This window comes from Hemiscyllium ocellatum, chromosome 30, assembly GCF_020745735.1.
Source record: "Hemiscyllium ocellatum isolate sHemOce1 chromosome 30, sHemOce1.pat.X.cur, whole genome shotgun sequence".
In the NCBI taxonomy this organism is placed as follows: domain Eukaryota; kingdom Metazoa; phylum Chordata; class Chondrichthyes; order Orectolobiformes; family Hemiscylliidae; genus Hemiscyllium; species Hemiscyllium ocellatum.
The window spans coordinates 20444508-20466802 of record NC_083430.1 but is presented as its reverse complement, the minus strand read 5'-3'; the positions used below and the strand labels follow the sequence as shown (position 1 = coordinate 20466802).

Here is a 22295-nt window from a genome sequence, read left to right as displayed (position 1 = left end):
TGATTTTTTAAAATTTGTTCTTGGGATGTGGGTGTGACTGGTTGGGTCAGCACCTATTTCCTATCCATAATTGCCATTTGATCTGAATGACTTACTGGAGCAGTTTTCAGAAGGCAGTTATGAATCATCCATATTGCTATAAGTCTGCAATCAGTATTAATGGTTGAACCTAAAATACCTTGTTCATTCCTGGACCACATGTACAGACAGAATAAGTATTCTTTGGAGCACTTGGGATTAATTAGGAATGGCTGATAAATGCTGGTCTTTCTTGCAATAATCACATACCAGGGACAGTAATATAAAAAAACCCTCAAACTGTTAATAAATCTTGACTGGTGGAAGCATTAAACTGAGAGCACCCTGTGTCCCATGAAAAAGTAACTATATTTCTAGTCCTGACTGTTTCTGTATGATTCCATTAGGTTATCTGAGATCAACCAAACTAGTACAAAAAAAAGTACTCATTTGAAGTACACAAATCAAAATTTTATTGTGTTGATTTAAAAGGCATCACATTGGAATCTATAGTATTCCTAGTATTGTTGTTATGCTAATATGGAGTATCTACAGAGTCCACTGAGGTAACTTTGTTGGAAAACACCTTCGTACTGGGGGTTACATCTTCTCATCGAGCTGAATGAGGAGTGATATCATGTGACATCACATCACTTCCTGTAATGATGTGTACAGTCTGATTAACCCCTTATACTGTAAAGACTGAACAGCATTTCTTAGAGCAATCAGCATGGTATGTTTTGCTAATTGTTGTCCCTTTACTAGTCTCTAGGAGCTTACTTTTGTTGTAAGCATGTGCACACTAATAGGCACATTTAAAGATTTTTTTTGTAGAATGTAATTTTCATAAATCGCAGAAGCGTTATAGTGCAGGAGGACATCATTCAGCCTATTGTACCTTCACTAGCTCTTCAAATGAGCATCATCACCTAGAGTCAATCTCCTGTCTTCTCCCCTATACTTCTGCACAATATTTCTATCCATATAATCTTCCAATGATCTCTTTAATGCTTCAATTAAAACTGCTTCCACCACAGCACATTCCATACCCTGAGTACTCACTGTGTGAAAAGACGTTTTTCTCACATCATCCCTTTTTTTCCGCTCATCATTTTACATCTATGCCTTCTGGTTCTTGTTCCCTTCTGAGTGAAAACAACTTTGCCTCTCTACTCTATTAAGCCTGCTTATGATTTTAAAAAGCCTCACTCAAATCTCATCTGAGCCTCCTTCTCTCCAAGGTGCACAGTACCAACTTGTCAAATCTATCATCATAACTGAAGTTTCTCATTCTTGGAACCATGCTTCTCAATTGTTTCTGCACTCACTCCAGTGCATTCACATCTTTCCGATAATGTGGGCACCTAAAACTGCATACATTACTCCAGTTGTAGTCTGACAATTGTCTTACATAATTTCAGCATCACCTCCTAACTCTTGTATTCTATGCAGCAATTGAAAACGCTGAGGGCACTGTATGTTTTATTTAGAACTCTCTCTCTACTTATCCTGGCATTTTCAATGAACTGTGTGCATTTATACCCATGTCTCGCTACTCTCGCACCCCCTTTAGAATAGTACGCCTTTTAAATATTGTCTTTCACTTTCTTCCTTCCAAAGTACATCACCTCTTACTTCTCTGCAATGAAACTCATCTGCCACTTGTCTGTGCATTCCACAAACTTGTCTATACCTTTATAGAGTTCTCCACTGACCTTCTCACAGTTTAGAATTCTTCTAAGTTTCAGTGTCATCCACAAAATTTGCAATTGTCCCTAGCACACCTAGATCCAGATACATAATATAATCATGAAAAGCAATAGCTCTAGTACAGACACCTGGGGAGCCCTACTGCAAAACTTCCTTCAGCACAAAAAATAGCCATTGGCCATTACACTGTTTCCTATCACTTGGACATTGCTCCTGTCCCTTTTACACCATGACCAGTAACTTTTGACACAGTTTGTTGAGTGGAACTGTATCAAACACCTTCTGGAAATCCATGCAGAGCAAATCAACATGGTTACCCTTCGAGCCTTTCTGTTACCTCTTCAAAAAAAAACCTCTAGCAAGTCTTTTAGAGACAAATACCCTTTTAGAAATCCATATTGACTTCACCAAAATATACCAATCTACAGAATTACAGGTGAGTGGCACAAAGCGTACAGTAAAGCCTAGTGATAGGACAGTGTTACAAGGAAATCATGAGACCAGCCCAGCAATCCAGAAGAGGGGAAATGTCTTAAGAGAAGCTCAGTTGTGACAAGGAGCAGTAAGTGACAGACTTCAAGTCCTACCTAGACACCAAACAGAAAGGAAAGCCTGCAAGAAAGCTCAAAAAAAAAGGTTTGAGGATATATACGATTTGGGAAGGGGCACAAACCAAAAAACAATCAATCAGTCGGCTACAGTGAGTAAACCATTCCAGTAAATCAAAGTATTTATGGAAGTTGGGAAGAAGTGGGCACTCAAAAACTTCATCAGTAGAAAATGTGTAAAATAATTGGGAGCAGTTGATGCTGTTAAGGAACCCCACTGGTTGCTTCTCAGTAGGGGATTATAAGTGCAAAGACAGAGATCATGTTACAGCTGTAGCATGCTGCACAGAAAATTAAACATAGACACAGCAAACTGTAGGTGTCCTAGCAACAGGAGACATGGAGGGGCAGGAAATCCTCTTCCTGGGGAATGCAGCATGCCCATGGCAGCACTTCAACTCAGTTGATTGCCAGACATGCAAGATGAATTCTGATATGTGGATATTGCGGTCAATGATAAGAACATTGATTTTAAATTGGATAAAGGGAAGTATGCACTGATATTTGTGAGGTACATGATACGGTTAAGGAAACAAAAACTTAGATCATCCTCCATTCAGCTTTGGGATCGAATTAAAGGGAAGATGCAAGCTACACTTCACTGCAATGGAAGAAATCACAGAAGCTCAGTATGTTATTCCTAAGCAGAACACTTATTTGGTAAGCAGAGTTGTGTGCAGCTCTTTACATATTGCTGCATTAGTAGATGTCATTGTGATGCCAAACCACATTAACAGAGCCTGCTTCTCTAAGTGTTCCACAGAATCTCTTATATTTAATAAAACATATGAACATTTTCTCTTGAGTGTAGAATTCATGTAACTACATAGAAAGGACACTGGTTTAAAATCTCACCAGAAAGATGGGACACCAAACACTGCAAACACTGCCTCAGCACTATATTGGATTGAGAGATATGGACTGGGACTTGAAACTAAAATCTCCGGACCAAGAGGTGATTGCTATCCACTGAGCTCCTGCTGACAGTGGGATTAGAGGGTTCTGCCATGTTTTTTTAAAAAAGTAAGTCACAATTGAGGCAGAGAATAAATTATTATTTAAGAATGGCAAATAAACATTTGAAAAAGGGAAAAATAAAAGACTCCCATAAGGACATGGAGCTAGGTTGGGAAACTGGATGAAAGTAGATAGCTCTAGTTGAAATTGGAGTATTTGCCCAGATATGGTGGAATATAGGATTATAAATTCTAGGATCCAATGCACATAGCTTTCTTTAAGATGTTGAACGTTTGCTTCCCAGGAGTAGCATAGCAAGAAAAAACCATATTCTTTCACATATGCCAACTGAAAAGATCATTTTTATTTTTGAAGGATGTGACTTTCACCAGATGTTCAGTTTGAGTCTCCTTTTTTGATTCATGTAATGCAGGCATCACAGGCTGGATCAGCATTTATTGCCCCTATCTTTAACTGTCCATTGATTTGAATGTCTTCTTAAGAGGCAGCCACAGTGCTTTTTATCTGGGATCTGGTGTCAGTGCAGGGACCCAGAAAACTCTGTTCTTTACTGTAACATATGCAGGTAGAGTATAAGTATTGTGTATATTCTAAACCATAATTAAAACCATGGGGATTTGGAGAACTATGGCCCTCATGATTTTATACTGCATGTATTCCTTGGAAACCCATGGTATCATTCCAATAATTGCTGATATTCTCTTAAACATGTGGATCAATTTGACACTAAGCTGCAACATCAAAGCTGTCTGAAATATCTCTAGAGAATTTTGTCCAAAGTATTTTCTAATCATATCATCATGAAGTGGCAGAAGCTCAGATTTACCTGATTGATATTATCAGTATAAACACACTGTAATGTTCTTTATTGATACATTGGATGTCTTACTGAATGGCTCGATAAGAACTTCTACTAAGGTACCAAGTAGATAAAAATGCATTTAAAGTTTGGGCCTTAATTATGTATAGTAACACTGTTATACTCTACGTGTTCAATTCCTCTCGACCATAAGTGTTCCATGGTGCTGACACACAGCACCATTAATTTTCTAAGTGAATGACACTTTGCTATTTTCTGTCCAACATGTCTCAAGTACTTAGCTGTAATATTTAACTGTGACATTTGGAGACTGACACCCATCACTACTTACATAGCCATCGAGGGCCAGGTTGTCATTCTTAAACTTGTGCACAAACATTTCAACAGGACCACGGATTGTATATAGTTCAAGAAGAAGGTGATGTTCTTCCTTTTTGTAGAAACCTGACAGATATAAACACATCTGCAATTAGATGAGAGTCATTTAATAATTCACTTTATTTTTATTAGGTTTCCATCAAGTAAACATGCAGTGGGGTTAGTCACACATGCTGGATTTTATACTTAAAAAATAAAGGAAGATGACTTGGCCCACAATGCAAGATGGGACTAGGCTTGGAAACAGACGGGGGTTCTTTGTGAAGCAAATGATGAAGTAGTTCAAATTCAGAATGCAAAGCCCCGAGATTGTGGAATTGAAATGCTAAGGCTGTAACGTACTTCTACAATTTTGCAAGAGAGAAAAATTCAGCTGAAGTTGAAGTAAGAATGATTGTACAGAAGATTTTGGACTTTCTGAATCAATGTATATTTTGTGATTCACTTCTCCCTGTTGGAAGTGATGGTGGTGGCCATATATTTCATATTGTCAGCCACTGGATTACCAGGAATTAATCTCAATGAATGAACCTTCATTTCCAGGCTTGCTTTTCAGGTGGATCGTAAAGTGAAATGGTTCTTTGTTGGCAACATAAAACACAGGCATAGCCAATTTTCTACATTAGTGTATATGCCTATTAGTATTTTTTAGGCATTGATTGAATCAATGTGCATATTCAATCACATTCACATTGTAACTGCCAACAAAGAAAAGCTAAAGTTGCAAACAGATACAATTGACACATTTACCCTGAGGATAGGTTATGAAAAAAAACAGTAAACAGCATTTTATTTTTCCCTCCATCTCCTGAACTTAACATTTTATTGTACTAATTTTTTATGCATTGCAGAGAAACATTTCATCATTGAGATTGTAAACATCAACACACTCACATGTTTCTGCTCGAGCTAAATACTGGGGAATAGACAAGGCCATCTCTGGTGCATAACTGACGTAGATCACCATTCCTTCTATGGATTACCATTTAGATATGGAGTCTATAAATATTAGCTCAACTTAATGAAAATATGTTGTAAAAAATTGTACCTGAATATGAACATCAATTCTGAACAAATTAAAAACTGCCATCATTCACTTTGAAATTAAAGTTTTTTTCAACCTGTACCGGAAATGTTTGAGATTTCATGAGAAAGAAAGCTCAGGTAGTTATGATGAGTTACATTGGGAGGGATAATGGGTTTTGGTTTGGGACCTTGACATCAATATCATATGGTAGAAGGTGGGGGTGGTCAGAATCTCATACTGGTGGGGCCCAATCACCTTGTGGGCGGCATGGTGGCACAGTGGTTAGCACTGCTGCCTCACAGCACCAGAGACCTGGGTTCAATTCCTGTATCAGACCACTCTCTGTGTGGAGTTTGCACATTCTCCCTGTGTCTGCGTGGGTTTCCTTTGGGTGCTCCCACAGTTCAAAAATGTGCAGATTAGGTGAACTGACCAATTGCCCCTAGTGTTAGGTGAAGGGGTAAATGTAGGGGAATGGGTCTGGGTGGGTTGTGCTTCGGCGGCTCGGTGTGGACTTGTTGGGCCGAAAGGCTTGTTTCCACGCTGTAAGTAATCTGATCTAATCTAAAACCTGATGGTGATTATCCTCAAAGTGGGCAAGCAGTAGCTAAAGGACTGGATCTCTGTCCAATTAAAGGACACTGATTGGTGATTGACTGCTTAATTCCGGAGATAAGATAAAGCCTTTGAGCCATCCTTGATTCGGTTCATCAATTCAATGCCCTTCAGCTCAGGAAAAGCTGCAACTTACTATTATGGATGTGAGAGAGAGCAAACAAGAGATAGAGAAGAGAGTGCCTTATGATGGCAGCACCACGTCTCAAATGTTTCAATCACTAAATCAGAAATTGACTCAGCCAGTGGCCACTGTTACAGCCACTTCCCGGGGTAGCTGCAGCTGAAACAAAAACAGGAATTGCTGGAAAAACTCAACAGGTCTGGCAGCATCAGCAGAGAGAAAACAGTTAAAATTTCAAGTTCAGTGACCCTTATTCAGACCTGCTGCATTTTCTCAGCAATTTGTTTTTGCTTCAGATTTCCAACAGTTTATTTATTTTATTTTAACTGTAGCTGAAGCCATAAAACAGGGAAAGGTCTCAATACAGTCTGTGTGCTCCCCTGGTCTGACACTTCCAGGCAACTGGCTGCTTCCTTCGCACCGCAAGGGCATGCAGGCTGACGGCAGAATTCCAGTGGGTCTCTGATAATGAGCCTGAGATGGGATTAACAACCTGCAATTTGGCTATTCATCACTTATGGGTGGGAAGCTCCACCACAAAATCCTGTCTCGTGGAAATGATGTGCTGCAGAATGGCACTGGGAAAGTTACCAAGGGCTAAAAATCCTGTACATTATTTGTTGCATTAAAGATGCCTTGTGATGTTACTTGTGCTTATAAAGAACGAACACACAACTTTGTTACACAAATGAGTTGGCTTGTAAACATTATTTACTACAACATAAAAACTTTGCTGTACAACTCTCAGCAGTTTTACATTACTTACCCTTCAATCTAAGCTCTACTCCACTCTGATCGAGAAGAGTTGCCTTAACTTGACTGGTTGATAGATTAAAACTATTAATTGTTAACATCACTGGCTGCCTCTTCCCAAGGTACTCATAAGAGCCTTTCCAGAGGGAATTCTGAGCAAAGACATTAGGTGGAACTGCAATAACGATAAAAATAGGATTAGAAGCAGTCTTTCACTAAAGAACGAGGTCTTTGAAGGCTTTAACATTCTAGTTTGTATTCCTGTTGTGAACCCACCTGAAAGTTTGGTACTTGGAATTTCCTTGACTGTTCCAATTGGTCTCCCACTTGGCCTGGTATCTGCTAAACAAATCCAAGAGAACAAGTTATGTTTGTTAATAACAAAATAACCTAGGTGAAAGTAAAATAAGTCAGCCCCCGATGAGTCTACCAATGAATAATTCAGTGCAAAGCTTATATCATAAACTTCAAGGTCCTTATTGCTCCACAGAAAGAATTCTGACAGAGAATTGCTGCAGGCTGCTCTCTGGTGTACCGCTGATGGCATCAAAAAGATAGTATTGGAGATTAAAGAGGATGATATCACAAAGATGCAGTTGTTTAAACCACATGTAAGATCAAAGACTTTACCACCATAATATACAAGAACAAATCACTCGGACCTTTATTAATGCAGGCAATTTAGTATCCACTGGCATTTAACCATGGACAGTGATGTGCTCATCAAAAATCACTGACAAGCTACACTATTTGTTGTGGTTCTGTTCGCCGACCTGGGAATTTGTGTTGCCGACGTTTCGTCCCCTGTCTAGGTGACATTCTCAGGGCTTGGGAGCCTCCTGTGAAGCACTTCTGTGATCTTTCCTCCGCCATTTGTAGTGGCTTGAATCTGCCGCTTCTGGTTGTCAGTTCCAGCTGTCCGCTGCAGTGGTCGGTATATTGGGTCCAGGTTGATGTCTTATTGATTGAATCTGTGGATGAGTGGATGAATCAATAAGCACATCGACCTGGACTGAATATACTGACCACTGTAGCGGACAGCTGGAACTGACAACCGGAAGCAGCAGATTCAAACCACTACAAATGCCAGAGGAAACATCACAGAAGCGCTTCACAGGAGGCTCCCAAGGACTGAGGATGTCACCTAGACAGGGGACGAAATGTCTGCAACACAAATTCCCAGCTCGGCGAACAGAACCACAACAACGAGCACCCAAGCTACAAATCTTCTCACAAACTGAAGCTACACTAGACTGAAAAATAATCGTGTAGTTGTGAAGGAGTTGACAAAAAAAAAGATGAGATGCCGACCCAGTGGCACATTGTCATGCCTTACCTACAACGAGAAGATAATTGTTTCCAAAAAAAAAACCCAGACATGAAGAACATTCGATCACAAGGGCTTCATTAAAATGAGTTTATTAGCACTGATTTGCAACTGGTCAATTGTTCCATGCAATGTGCAGCACTTTAAAATGTGGTTGGACCACAGGTTGCAGTCAAGCTGCTAGATTTACTCACAGCCGGTAACCTTGCAACTATATTATTAATGTTACACATTATCAGGTCACAGAGAACAATGACCATTTCTAACATTAAAATTATATTCTTCCATGGGTGGTATGATTTGTTGTCCATCCCTAAATGCTCTTGAGCAGAAAGCAGTGGCTGACCCTTTGAATGACTGTCATTCATGTGGTATAAGTATAACTGCAGTGCTGTTAGGAAGAGAAATCATGGATTTTCATGCAACATGGAGATGTAACAGCAATTTACCTCGAAGGCAGGATCATGTGCAGTTTGCACTAGATAGCTAGATCTAAGTGTCAGACATCACAATTTATGATTAGATTAGATGAGATTAGATTACTTAGTGTGGAAACAGGCCCTTCGGCCCAACAAGTCCACACCGACCCGCCACCCACCCAGACCCATTCCCCTACATTTATCCCTTCACCTAACACTACGGTCAATTTAGCCTGGCCAATTCACCTAACCTGCACATTTTTGGATTGTGGGAGGAAACCGGAGTACCCGGAGGAAACCCACGCAGACGTGGGGAGAATGTTCAAACTCCACACAGAAAAGCGGGAATTGAACCCGGGTCTCATGTGTTGTGAGGCAGCAGTGCTAACCACTGTGCCACCATGCCGCCCACAACTTATAGCACTTCAAGTTAAAAAAAAATTCACAGCCTTGTGTTAGGGGGATGGGGCACAGCTCCTTGACCCCATCCTGTCATGCAGATGTTTCCCCAGATGGGTCAGAAATTCAGAACTGCCTACTCAACAAAGTGGACAGAAATTAAATTACACAGGCCCCAGTTAAGGGCAACTCTGTGCCATATACAGCAGCCACCATCTAAAGAGAGATGCCCTCTCTTTGGTATTATGAGACAATCCAAACAAGAGGGTCCATCCATCAAAGAGGAGACTGCAACAACAAAGGCCACATCTATTGGCCAACACTGGACTGATCACACAATGTTTGCTGGGCCACTCTGAAATTTCATTTCTATCTGAGTAAACTAGCCCCCATGCACATCACTGATGATAGAACCTTCATTTTGAGTTTTCCCCCAGCTGTCTTTGCAGCTTTTATTCCAGTTGCCAAGGTTCTCGAGCCTCTGATTCTGTGTTTGGGCTGACAGCCAGGTTGGATGCCACCAACTAGAAGGACGCCTGTGAGAAAAATATATCCCCTGGTTTGGCTCTCAGGAGGTATGGGTTCAGGATTCCCAGTGGGTTCTTGACTTTGAGATACATAAGAAAATCCTGCCCCTTCTATCAATTGGTGACATTGTTACATATATGGATTTCCGCCTGCTCTCATCAAGATCAGGATAGGAGACTTGGTTGTCAAAAGCAGATATTTATATAACACAATTTGCTTCAGTAAGGGGCCAGGCTAACCTAGACTGGAAGGTAAAACAATTGGGAAATTCATGGATGCTTAGAACCTTTCAGATTACAGAGGAATTGCAACAAAATTTTATGTCAAGTTGGAAAGCATAAAATCTCAGTCAGCTCTCTGTATTTGCCCGTCAGCAAACTGTGACTTTATTTTCTCCTGCCAAAGCCAGATTGCTGATTCTACAACTGACCAGGTATCAATGTCTTCAAATCACAAACTCTTCACGAGAAACACAGGGGAAAATATAAATAAAAAAGACATGCCACAGTTGGTTCACATTTTTTAAGCAAGGATTGATATGAGCCAGCACATCTACACATTATGCCAATATTAACCCTTCACCTGTTGGTCCTCCCAAACGTAATACTAGACATCATGGGTTATGAATGGATGTCAATTCTTCATTTATGTTAACCACACATTTCTATATTAATCTCTGATGCAATAAAGCAAAAATCTAAGGACTTTAACTGTGTAGGTCCTGCCCTTGTTGCATGTGTGGAATGAACTGCCAGAGTAAATGGTTGAGGTGAGTAAAATTACAACATTTAAAAGACATCTGGATGGGAATATGAATAGGAAGGGTTTAGAGGGATATGGGTCAAGGTCAGGTAAATGGAACTAGGTCAGATACGGATGTCTGGTCTTTGCGGATGAATTGGATCAAAGGGTCTGCTTCCGTGCTGTGTGATTTTATGATTTTATGACATTACAGCCCCAATTTTATGTAGACCATCTCTTTGAATAACCTCAATTAAATATTAAAATTAAATTGGTTCCAATGATAAGTATTCCATCTTTGAGGGACTTGGAGGTGCCGTTGTTTGACTGTGGTGGACAAAGATAAAAATCTCTCAACACCAGGTTGTGGTCCAACAGGTTTATTTGGAAGCACCAGCTTTCAGAGCATCGCTCCTTCATCAGATGGTTCTCCACAACCACCTAATGAAGGAGCAGAGCTCTGAAAGCTGGTGCTTCCAAATAAACCTGCTGGACTATAACCTGGTGTTGTGAGATTTTTATCTTTGAGTGAAATTCAGTCAATTTACTGGCCTTGGTGTCACATTTTATTCCATGTCAATTAGTTTAATTGGGTAGTTGCCCATTTTGTATTTTCGCAGTCTTAAGACGAGGGATTCCTTTGCTGGTTATGAATACACGAAACAATTAAGACAAGAAAAGTTAATTTCAGGGGACTGGGGAGACAAATGCATGTGCAATGTTTTCTGTGACCTTCTGTTGCCATATACCTTTGCACAGTCATGTCCTATGTCCTTACATTGAGAAAAATGATTATCACCATCACTTTACAAAATAAGCTTAGTGTTGTAAAGGTGAGGACTTCTTTGTTTGGTCTAATGGTTGCACTTTTGCTTTTGAAGTAGGTGAATGTAGATCTGAGTCCCATTGCAGAGGCATTATTACTGTGTGGCACAGTAATAGTCCAGTGCCAGAGTGCTACATAATTAGACAGAGCAAACAATGAGTGGAATGCAAAACTGAGTCCTGTAAGACCTTTCAAATGGAAAGAATACTACCTGTGGCACTGTATTCATCCTTCAAGGAAGGGTCACCAGACCCAATACATTAACTCTGATTTCTCTTCACAGATGCTGCCAGAACTGTTAATCTTTTCCAGCAACTTCTGTTTCTGTTTCCAATTTACAGCATCTGCAGTTCTTTCGGTTTTTATTCAATAACCCATATATCTGGTCATTTATTTCACTGCCATATTTGAAGACTTGCTCTGCACAAATCAATCGCTCAGTTTGCCTACATTATTTCAATAACTAAACTTTGGGATGACTACATTGACTGCAAAGGATTTTGCTCTTGAGATAATTAAATATATAAATATGCATTACTTTTTTTAACCACAGCATTAAGCTTTCAATCCATCTTACCCAGCTGTATTTGCAGTTTGTCAATAAGTTCCAATATTTTCCTGTTGATAGAATGCGCAGATTACACCAACTTACAGTTTATCTGGGTGACAATGTCACAATTGAAGCCCTGAGAATTGGAAATTGAAGTTCCAATTTTCATCCTGTGGCAACAAAAGATTTGAGGGCAGTTTTCTATTTAAATGAAGGGTTGAAGACAGCGATCGAGAGGAGCAAATGCAGTCACCTTTGGAGGGGGAAGTGTTAATGTCGCTATTTTGATCTAGGCAGTTGAATACATGGAAGTTGGCCAGAATATAATTTGGAGAGGAGGCGATAGGTCTTAGAAATGTAGAGAGGGACTTCGGAATATTCTGTGGTGCAAGGCTGAGGAGTAAGAGGCAGTGGAATTGGGTAGAAGTGAAGAACTAAACCCCAATCTTGAGGAATAAATCTATCCAGTATAGTTTCTCCTTGCTTTGCAGAAGTAATACAAAGAAGAAAATTGGACAGACATTATAAATACACAGCACAGATTCTGCAGATCATTCACTGAACTTTCTTAAAATAAAGATCAGTTTTAATGATATCTTTGATGATTTTTGTAGTTAATCTCATTAAGCTATAAGTAAAGGGGGCATCTTTTCTTCAATACTATTCAATAAAAAACAAATATTTATTTAAAAATATTAAAAATGTCTTCTTTCCTTTCAATATATTTGTTTCAGTAACAAGCACAGATCATGCTATTCAGAGAAACTGATTTTGTGGAATTAAGTATCTTTTGAAGGAGACAACAATGATCATAGCAGTGCAAAATGTATTCAGGAGCCTATTTGGCTGGAGTAAAGTGGAACAAGATGCTCCCTTTCCCAGTGAGAGAGTTAGGTCCTCTGTGTGGATTTAGGCTACTGTTATAAAATTCTGATAGCATTAAGACAAAAGCAAACTACTTTGAGCGAACACCTGTTTCAGTGTAAGTGCACCTGAGACTTCAGACGGAATGGAATTAACATACAATACTGCAACAGAATGCATTACTAAATCTCAGCAGTTAACTTTTCACCAATTATCATATCAATACTTCAGACAAAACACTCTCCCTACTGAAATTAATATTCATGTAAAGGAAATATTTAAAAATGGAAATAAATGCCAATGTATGGCAATCATAATTCTTCATTCGATGAAATGAAACAGCCAATAGTGAGGTTACTTCTTTGACATACTGTACTCTGCCTATATTCATGTGCAAGCTATAGATAGAGCAAACCGGCCTTGCAAAGTGTTTACCATAACAGAGAGGCTGTTTTCCTGTCCAGCTTCCATCAGGCCTGCAGGTTCGATGCTCCGACCCTCCAGTAAGGTAGAAGCCAGGCTGACATGTGTAAATCAAAGTGTATCCCAGTGAAGGCAGGTCGATCGATTCCACATTCACATGAGGAGGAGTCTCAGGCTGTCTGCAGTGGTGTGCTGAAAGACAAACATAGTAATTGATGATTCTTAAAGTCCATGATAGAAAATAATAGCACATGAATTGGACATTATTAGATTCAGTTTCAGTTAGTAACTTAATCAAAGCTTCAGAATTTTATAACATATTCCAATACGTTGTTGAAGCTGCCTGTACATCAACGATCAAGCAGAGTACAAAACAGTCACAGCCTCCTGGAATTGTCTGCAGACACAAGATTTCACCAGTAATGATACACCAAATACATTTAACTTGTTGATCATCTCAGCATCTCTGAAAATACAGGACAACAAAATCTGACTTCTGTTAAGAAGAAATTGGGTATTATTCACAATGATTTTTGTTATGTATTCTAGTTGGTGTATGTTATGTTGGGAAAGTGTCCCTTTAGAAGATAAATCATAAATCACACTGGTGAGTCATCAGCCAGGTTCAAGGGCTTGTTCAAACTGATATTGAACTTGTATTGAAAGCACAGTTACAAAATAAACTTTCCTGTTGGATTGCTGCTGAAGTCAAGTTTTCTGTTCTTTAGTTCTGACTGGAGTCCAGTAAATGCCTAGTATAGAATCATTTTCATCTGGCTATTAGACACACAAACATGAATTGTATTCTCCTGAAAATGACCTGTACCTATGTTTCTAGGTTCAGAACTTTTAAATAGCTCAGTCAAACCTCAATGTAAGCTAACCTCACCCCAATTTGAATCCAGAGATTGGAAGTAGGGGAGGAAATTCATCTGCTCCACTTCAGGTATGGGCATGGATTTTTTTTTTGTCCTGTCCAATAATAGCATCACAATGAGTTGAACAAAAAACATGGTGTCTGGCAAATGGAAGAAAATATGAATTGTTTTGTTCCATTTCCACCTTTCTGCAGCTTGTTCCTTCCGAAACTCTTTGAGCAGAGCCATGTTCACAGAACTATCCTTGGCTTTAGATTGATTTAGATTGATTGAAATTGTCAGAGGAAAATACGCATTAGATTACTTTTGTGTTAATTTCTCTAGATGGGCTCTCTTGCTAAAGGAAAATGCTCCATGTGCACCTGAGAAAAAATATCTCAGCCAAAAACATAAAAGAGCATCAACTCGAATTCTCACTTATTCATTCGCTCATGTGCACAGCGTGGGCATTGGCGAAGGTGAATCGGGACAGAGGTCAATGATGGGACCTGAGGATTGGCAACTTTGATGTTAATTGGGCATGATGAGGTGGTGGTTTTTCTGAGCTGGCTCAGAACTTGTATGCAGATGTACTTCTACTTAAACTATAATTTTTTATTTACTCTTATTCTTAAATGATCAAAACGGCACTGGATGATGGCAACAAATGAACGCGTTTCACTGCATTTTATTGCATTTCACTGCAAAATAAACATGATGATAAATCATTCATTCATTCATTCTTACATTTACTGTGTGTCACTCTTTTAAGAGAAAATGTCAGAACTTCTGGTGGAGAAGTTTTCCCGGACCATCATACCAAACTGGCAGGAAAGTACGTGCCCAAGCCCAGCAGCAGCACAAGAGAAAAGCATAGGCACATTATATAAAAGCAAATTACTGCGGATGCTGGTTTTGGTTTCAGCATAGGCACATTCCTTGGTGGAGCCTGTGGAGCACGTTCAGTCATGAGGAAGCTCACACTTGGAAATGTCAACCTATTTTCTTCATGTCATACTGTGCACCAGCAACCACAGAGGTTAATTTCACAAGACACATACATACATGACTATTGTTTACAGCTAGAAATGAGGTGCTTTCTTACAGTGAGAGGGTTATCAAAATGCGGTCCCTTTTCACTGCCAAGAAAAAAAAAATGGGTGGCCTCCTGAATTCTTGGGCTGATAATGTGGCTGCAATCACAAATGTTATCTGCTAAGTGGAAGGAAGTGTCCATGTTTTCAGAGACTCCAGCACCAGCTGTTGATACCCTGCATGTACAAGTTGTATGCATCAACGAATTGGCATCTCATTCGCTGACAGTAAATTATTACTTCAGGTGGGTGTGAACTTAGAACAAGTCCACTGAATGCTGAGACTTAACCAGGACCCCACAAAAAATGGACTTACAAATGCATTCAGGCGGAGTACCACTCCAGGTAAGATTGGTAAGACACGTGCGTGTGGTTGATCCAAGAAGGAGATAACCTTTCTGGCACTTGAACCCCACAGTACTTCCAACCTGTCTCAGAATGAACAAATGTATGTTAATAAACTAGATGACGCATGGATGTTTCAAAATTCTGTCTGATTTAGAAATGTACATTTTTAATGGCATTATTGAACAGTTTGCATCCTTATTATTTCAATCTCCAGGAATAGCGAAAGATTTGTTCCAATGAAAGCCTTCAAATACCAAGGCTCTATTGCATCCTAAACCAATGGAATACTTTGAGTTCTTTAATCCTAAATTTTTGCTTACAATGAAACTGTGCTTAAAGGGCATCATCACTTAGGGAAGTTATTAGCATTTCTGTCCATGCCTGTTACACTTAGATTTGGCGTAACCACGATAAAACTATTGCCAAGATAAACTCCCAAGAAAGTACAAGTAAGTTTCTTTAATAAAGATCACATGCACAGGAAGTCTTCCATCCCTGGTGAGCATCTTATGACAATCTCTGTCATGATTTAAATGTGCTGCTTTCATGCAGCTCTAATTGCCATCTGTTCGGAGTACAAGATACGGTAAAATCACTTCCACTAGCCTTTTGCAAAACATGTCAACAGATATGTGGAATAAAAATAAAATTAATTTTCACTTAGTGATGCGAGTGGCAGATATGTCTTAAAGTCATGGGATATCACGAATCTTACATCTGGGCTAGGAATGGTGCACCAGTTCACTTGCACTGATGTTGCATAATTTATGGAATATAATGTTCAAAATTACGGCACACCAGGAAGTGGTGGACATCAAACAGGAGAATATATAATGTGCCAGCACTGTGGGCACAAGTGGTTAGCATTGTTGCCTCACAGCGCCAGGTGCTCAGGTTTGATTCCACCCTCAAGTGACTGTCTGTGTGGAGTTTGCACCTTCTATGTGGTTTTCCTTTGGGTGCTCTGGTTTCCCTCCACAGTCCAAGAATATGCAGGTTATGTGGATTAGCCATACTAAATTCCCTGTATTGTTTGGGAATGGACAGGCTAGATGGATTAGCAATGGGAAATGCAGCGTTACAGGGATAGGATAAGGGGGTGGGTCTGGGTGGGTTTGCTCTTCAAGGGTTGGTGTGGAATTAATGGGTCGAATGACCTGCTCCCACTGTATAGGGATTCTAAGATCCTATGAAAATATATATGTGATATCAGTATGGGGTAAGGGTGAAACCACATCAGAAATCCTGGATAGGTACTCAGGATGAATTTGAAAACAGAAAGACAGGGAAGGTTTCTTGTTGCACTATGGCAGAGTTCCTATTTCTGAGGTTGAAGACCAGGGTTCAAATCCTACCTACCTCAGTTGTGTGCCTTAGGATATCTGAATAGGTGAATGAAAGTGACTAAAAGCAGGAAGGGAGATACTGGGACAAAATTATGTAGAGTAAGGATTTCTGTGGGCATGACCATAATGACAGAATAATTTGCTACCACTGGTGAGGTCGAGGAGTTAGGGAACAGTATTCTAAGTGGGAGGACAGCAGGATTGGCAAAGAGGTATAATTGCAGATGATTACTCAAATAGCATCCAGTGAAGGCCTGAGCTGGTGTGAAGTGCAAGTCAGCACTGTGACCTTGTGGAACCTAGCCAGTAGCTTTGTATCACATTGTGGTTTGAGACCATCACTGGCAAGGTCAGAATAGTTACCAATTCCTAAGTGCTCAAGAAGGTGATGGCGACTGACATTTCTGACCCCATATAGAACACCATAGTACATCTACAGTGCTGTTAGGAAGAAAGTGTCAGGTTTCAGTCCTAGCAAAGGCAAAGGGATGGCAATATTGTTCCAAGCCAAGATGCTATGTGGCTTGGAAGGGGGCCTGCAGGTGGTGATATGCCCCATGCATCTGCTACTCTTGCTCTTGAAGATGGCAGAGGTCATAGGTTTGGAAGATGCTGTCAAAGGTGTCTTGGTGACTTGCTGCAGTGCATCTTGTGTGTAGCACTCACTGCTGCCACTGTGAGCTGGTGGTGGACAAAGTAAATGTCGAAGCTTGTTGGTGGGGTCCTAATCAAGTGAGCTGCTTTACTTGCATTGTTGACGCTGCAAATATCCAATGGTGAACAGGTATGAAATAGGTCAGTTCAATAGTCATAGCAACTGATGGAACTGAAACTTGAAAGATGTAGGTGAAAATAAAGTATGCAGCTGATGGGGTTTGGAAGAAACTTAGAAGGATTGAAAGAGAGGAGTCTTCGATTTCAGTCTTAGGTTTGGCTACGGGGAGGCACTGAAGACTTTGAAAAGATTTTAGAAAACTGTTAAGAGTAGATTTTTTTCAGAGACAGAGTGAGTGAGGATTGGGAAAATTGAAGGAATTAGGAAGAATTATTCATCAATATTTCATGTGATGAGAATCTATCAGCCAAACAGGCAGGACTGGACCATGTTCCAGAAGACTAGGTTAATGAGCAAAAAAAATGAAAATTTACATCCAACAGCTTGAGATTTTCAATTTGATTGAAAAAAAATTTGGATGTTAAAAAGCTGGCAGTTACTATGGAAACACTGAATGGTTAAAAAAAAACACAATTGATTCACTCATGTACTTTATGAATGGTAGTACACCATTGATAGCCGGTTAAAGCTTGTTAGCCAAGGCAGTATGTACTTTCATCTTATATTGACAATCTCAAATCATTAAATTGTTCTTTTCTTTTATATCAATAAATGTCAGCTAGGAAGAGGTTTTTTTTCATGTGGTGGCATGGAACATGAAAGGTTCCATGCCACCACATGAAACCTATTGAAGAATCATAGGTTTGAGAACAGGAAGGCAGGCTGGGAAATTCAATCAAAACACAGATTTATTAAAGTCTGCAAAATAATCTTAAATAGTTTTGGAATTGAGAGAGAACCGTGCCTCCATTATTTGGATGACCATAAAGATGCCTCCTTTATTCAGCATCAAAGAGTGTACAACTTTGAATAGGACAGAGATATAATGAAATGGGTCAAAAAAACCATCTATTTATATGACACATAGACACAACAAGAAAGAGATGTAAAAAAAAATATCAGAATCAAATTGCTACAATAGTTACAACAGTTTGCAGTTTGCTCTTGTGCTTAGACAGATCTAGCTGGATTGGCCACCTGAGATAGACTCTAACTTGCAGGACTTCCAAGCAACTAGTGTCATTGTTGGTGCATTCTGTTGTTTGATAGTTTAATAAATGTGCACAATATTAAATGGAATATCATCCAGATTGTTGTGTGTCATTGCTATTTGGGCTAGACCTGGTTTGATTCCAGCAGTCCAGTGCTGGAATCACAACCACCAGTAAGGGGTTGTGACTCCAGCACTATTTCAACTTGGTAGACTTGAAATTGCCTTCTGAAGTGAAACAGTATTAAACCTACAAAGAAAGCAGCTTCACCACATGCACTGCAGTAGCTAAAGAAGGTGGTTCTACCATTATCATCTCAAGGACAACTAGGGGAGGCAATTAAATACTGCTTTTGTGGATCATGCACAGAGAAAGAATAAGAAATGTAATGTCGTAGCATAGTACTAGACAGTGAAATAAAAACTGAATATTCTAGCAATCCATAGCAGTCTTGTCTGCAAATAAAGGACAAAATAACTGACGCTTTATATGTAAAATATTCATCATTTTAAAACCCTGTTTGATTAAATACCTCACAGACTACCTTAAGAAAATAGGGGGAAGAAAATTGTTCTTGAAGTCCCTCCCTCCAAGTGATGTTATTTGACTACCTCAATTTTGTGTGGGCAGACAGGGCCATGCAATGCTAACCTTGTGTGATGTGCACAGCATTCTTCAATGATATCAATGAGGAAAGCCTTAATGCTATCGGTTACTGTTTGCCATGGTGAGGTATGTGTGTTTGCTCAACACCACTGAAGCAGTGGTCTGCAAACAACATTTTCCCATCACTCTCTCAATCACCAACACACAATCCATGACTTCTTCCACTTTATAACTAATATGACTATGGGAGCACCATCACTTGCAAGTCAATTGACATCCTGCCTTGGAATTATATTGCCATTTCTTGACTGTCACGAGGTCAAAATCCTGGCCCAAAGATCTCTACGCATGCCCAAACTTCTCAGATTGCAGCGGTTGAAGGAACATCGCCTTCTCAAAGGCAATCAGGGGTTGACATGGATACTCAGATTCCACTAATGAACAAAAACAAAATCCTTGGTATATTCATATGTTAAAGATGAAATAAAAACACATTGTGCTGTTATGCATCATAACCAAGTACTCTTTACCATTTTAACTCTTTATCACAAATTCAAACAGCAATAACACCAACAATGCAGACCAGCCAATGTATGGAGTCCCAAGTTAAGTCTATCAGCGAATAGAAAGTTTGCAGAGAAATACTTAGCATCAATTATTTGTACAGGTTGATTCTACTCCAGACTTTATGATATTCTCTTTCTGAATAGCACAACCATAATTCTCCACCTTTGTACGCTGTCACCAAACCAGGAAGTAATAGTGAGGTCAACCACCTAAGCTGGCATTGGTAAATACTGTATGTAAGTGTAACACAGTACCACACACCTGGTAACCTTCGGAATTGTTCTGTATTCCAAAAGTGGGCACCCCTGGGTCAACGCAAGTGGTATGTGTTGAATCTTGAGAGAAACAGACATTGTGATTAATATGCGATTTGAAATTTAAATAAATAAGCAATATAAAAACAAAACACAACATTTTTTCATTATTATGCTAGAAGCTGATAAATTTGGATTTTGCAAGGACACTGAAGTGAATTGCAACTGAGAAGTCTCAGCAGAGCAGTGGGCTAAGGGATCACTGTCTTACAACATTGTCTCTTGGAATAGTGGTCATTGGTATATACCTCATATAATTAGTATTGGTATATTGAGGGTGGCAGGGTGAATGGAGCAGGGCAGGAGTGAGGAACCTGAAGAATCAAACAACATTGTCTCCTTGTACTGGTCCTGCCTATTGAATCAATGGCCATCAGACATGATTGAGAGAAGACAAGATTGAGATGGAATTGGGGAGTGGGTAAGCAGGGTGTAAAAGATGACCACATGAGCAAGGTTGCTTCAGGAACTCAACATTAGTAAACAAACACAGATACTTGTTTCCTAAACACCTTTTTGGCAATAAGGGACTGACAGTTAAGCGGCACTAAAAAAGCAAATGAATAGGATTCATATCAACATCCAATGTTTAAATATTATAGAATATTATTGGTGATTGCATTGGATAATCTGTTTCTGAGGATTCCACAGTTTTAACAACATAGTCCAGGCAAAGTTTGGTCTCCCAGATGAGTCTTTGACTGAAATTAATATGGACAGACATATACTTTTGGTCATTTACCCAAACAGGTTGGTTGTGTTCCACTCCAGGTGCCATCAGATTGGCAAAACCTCCTAGGCGATCCCACAAGAATCAGTGGTGGGTTGCAGGTGAAGAAAACAGCAGATTTGTATGTAAACCCTCGATCTTCTCGCCTTCCTTGTGCTGGGATTCCTGGGTCTCCACAAAACACAGCTGGAACAGTCAAATGACAGATGAAGACAAAAATCAATACTCAAAATATCCATGTTGATCTTTAATATTATACACAAGAATATTACTAGGTGATAGCTGGGAAAGAAATACGTTGTTCCATCAGTCTTAAACATTGATCTTGGTGGACTTGCATGTTGAGCTTAATAAAGGGAGCAGACAATCAAGCAGTAGGTAACATGTATTTAAGAGGGGACTAATCCTAACATGGAACTTTTGCTGGAGTGCACACTTGCAATTTAAACTAATTGTTTTGTAAGGAACTAATAATCTGTGATCACATGCTTCATTGCCTCACATCAAGGCCATAATAGGCATCCTTAATCATGTTAAGGGTTGCACTGTGGCATTATTAGATTGCAAGCTCGAAGCAGATAGGAATTCAACATACTACGGCTCCCCCATTCTGAAAACTTTCAGCTTTCCTTCAGGCAACCAAATGGTTTTAAAATGTTTATACATTATCGATTTACTGCATTAATCAGGGGCCCATTCTGTCAGCTGATCACTATGTGTGTGAGGTTCCTGGTTAAAATTCAAAGTTTGATTCTACCAGTTTGAGATGATCCTATTTGCTCTAACATTTTAGCTTAACATCAACTAAGTTTTCTGATTTACCTTCTACTCATGCCAGTGAGATCCCCTTGGGTCACTTTTTCACACATTAATCCATATACTTTGGCTTTCACAAGTTATGTTGCTTCCACACGTGTCTTAGCTCCCATTGGTCTCCTAAATATTCATTAGTCAAGATCTAAACATCTTTCAGGATGTGAGCCTAGGATAATAAATAAAGGACTTCCCTGCATGTTTCTTTGGCTATCATGTTGCCCTTGAAGATAAATTCTGTCTTTGGCTTAAAAGCACAGTACACATCAACAACCAAATAAATGAAAGTACAGGTCAACAGGTGCAACAATAATATGATATCCATATATACTTACAATAATTTATACTAATCATATTCTGACAATAAAACAATAAACACAACCATTGAGCTATGCTAAGGACACAGTTATTATTTTCCTCTATGTTGGAACCATTGAGGCTAACTGGCGTGGGTCATCTCTTCAAAAACTGTCAATTCAGTTCTTGAATTGGATAGTTTGACCTGTACAAATAGGTGTTATACAACTTATTGAAGCTTGTTACATTCAAACAATTGTCAGCTCAGTTCGGCCGGAACATATAACTCATTGCACAACATGTTTAGATTTCAAATATGTGCCTACATCCCTCTCTTGAGCAAATTCACTCAGAGACAATTGAACAAAAAAGAAAATTACAACAATTT

At 39.4% G+C, this 22295-nt stretch overlaps 1 protein-coding gene across 1 annotated transcript in view; it reads right to left on the bottom strand.

Annotated features, from left to right (window-relative positions):
- The window catches only part of csmd2 (CUB and Sushi multiple domains 2), a 605906-nt gene that overhangs the window by 18834 nt on the left and 564777 nt on the right, over window positions 1-22295 (bottom strand). The window contains exons 56-62 of the mRNA XM_060847269.1: window positions 20810-20983; window positions 20015-20088; window positions 15376-15487; window positions 13121-13300; window positions 7308-7373; window positions 7045-7206; window positions 4466-4578 (exon numbers count right to left, since the gene is read on the bottom strand). Coding sequence (XP_060703252.1) covers window positions 4466-4578; window positions 7045-7206; window positions 7308-7373; window positions 13121-13300; window positions 15376-15487; window positions 20015-20088; window positions 20810-20983 — 881 coding nt within the window. The remainder of the gene's footprint in view (window positions 1-4465; window positions 4579-7044; window positions 7207-7307; window positions 7374-13120; window positions 13301-15375; window positions 15488-20014; window positions 20089-20809; window positions 20984-22295) is intronic.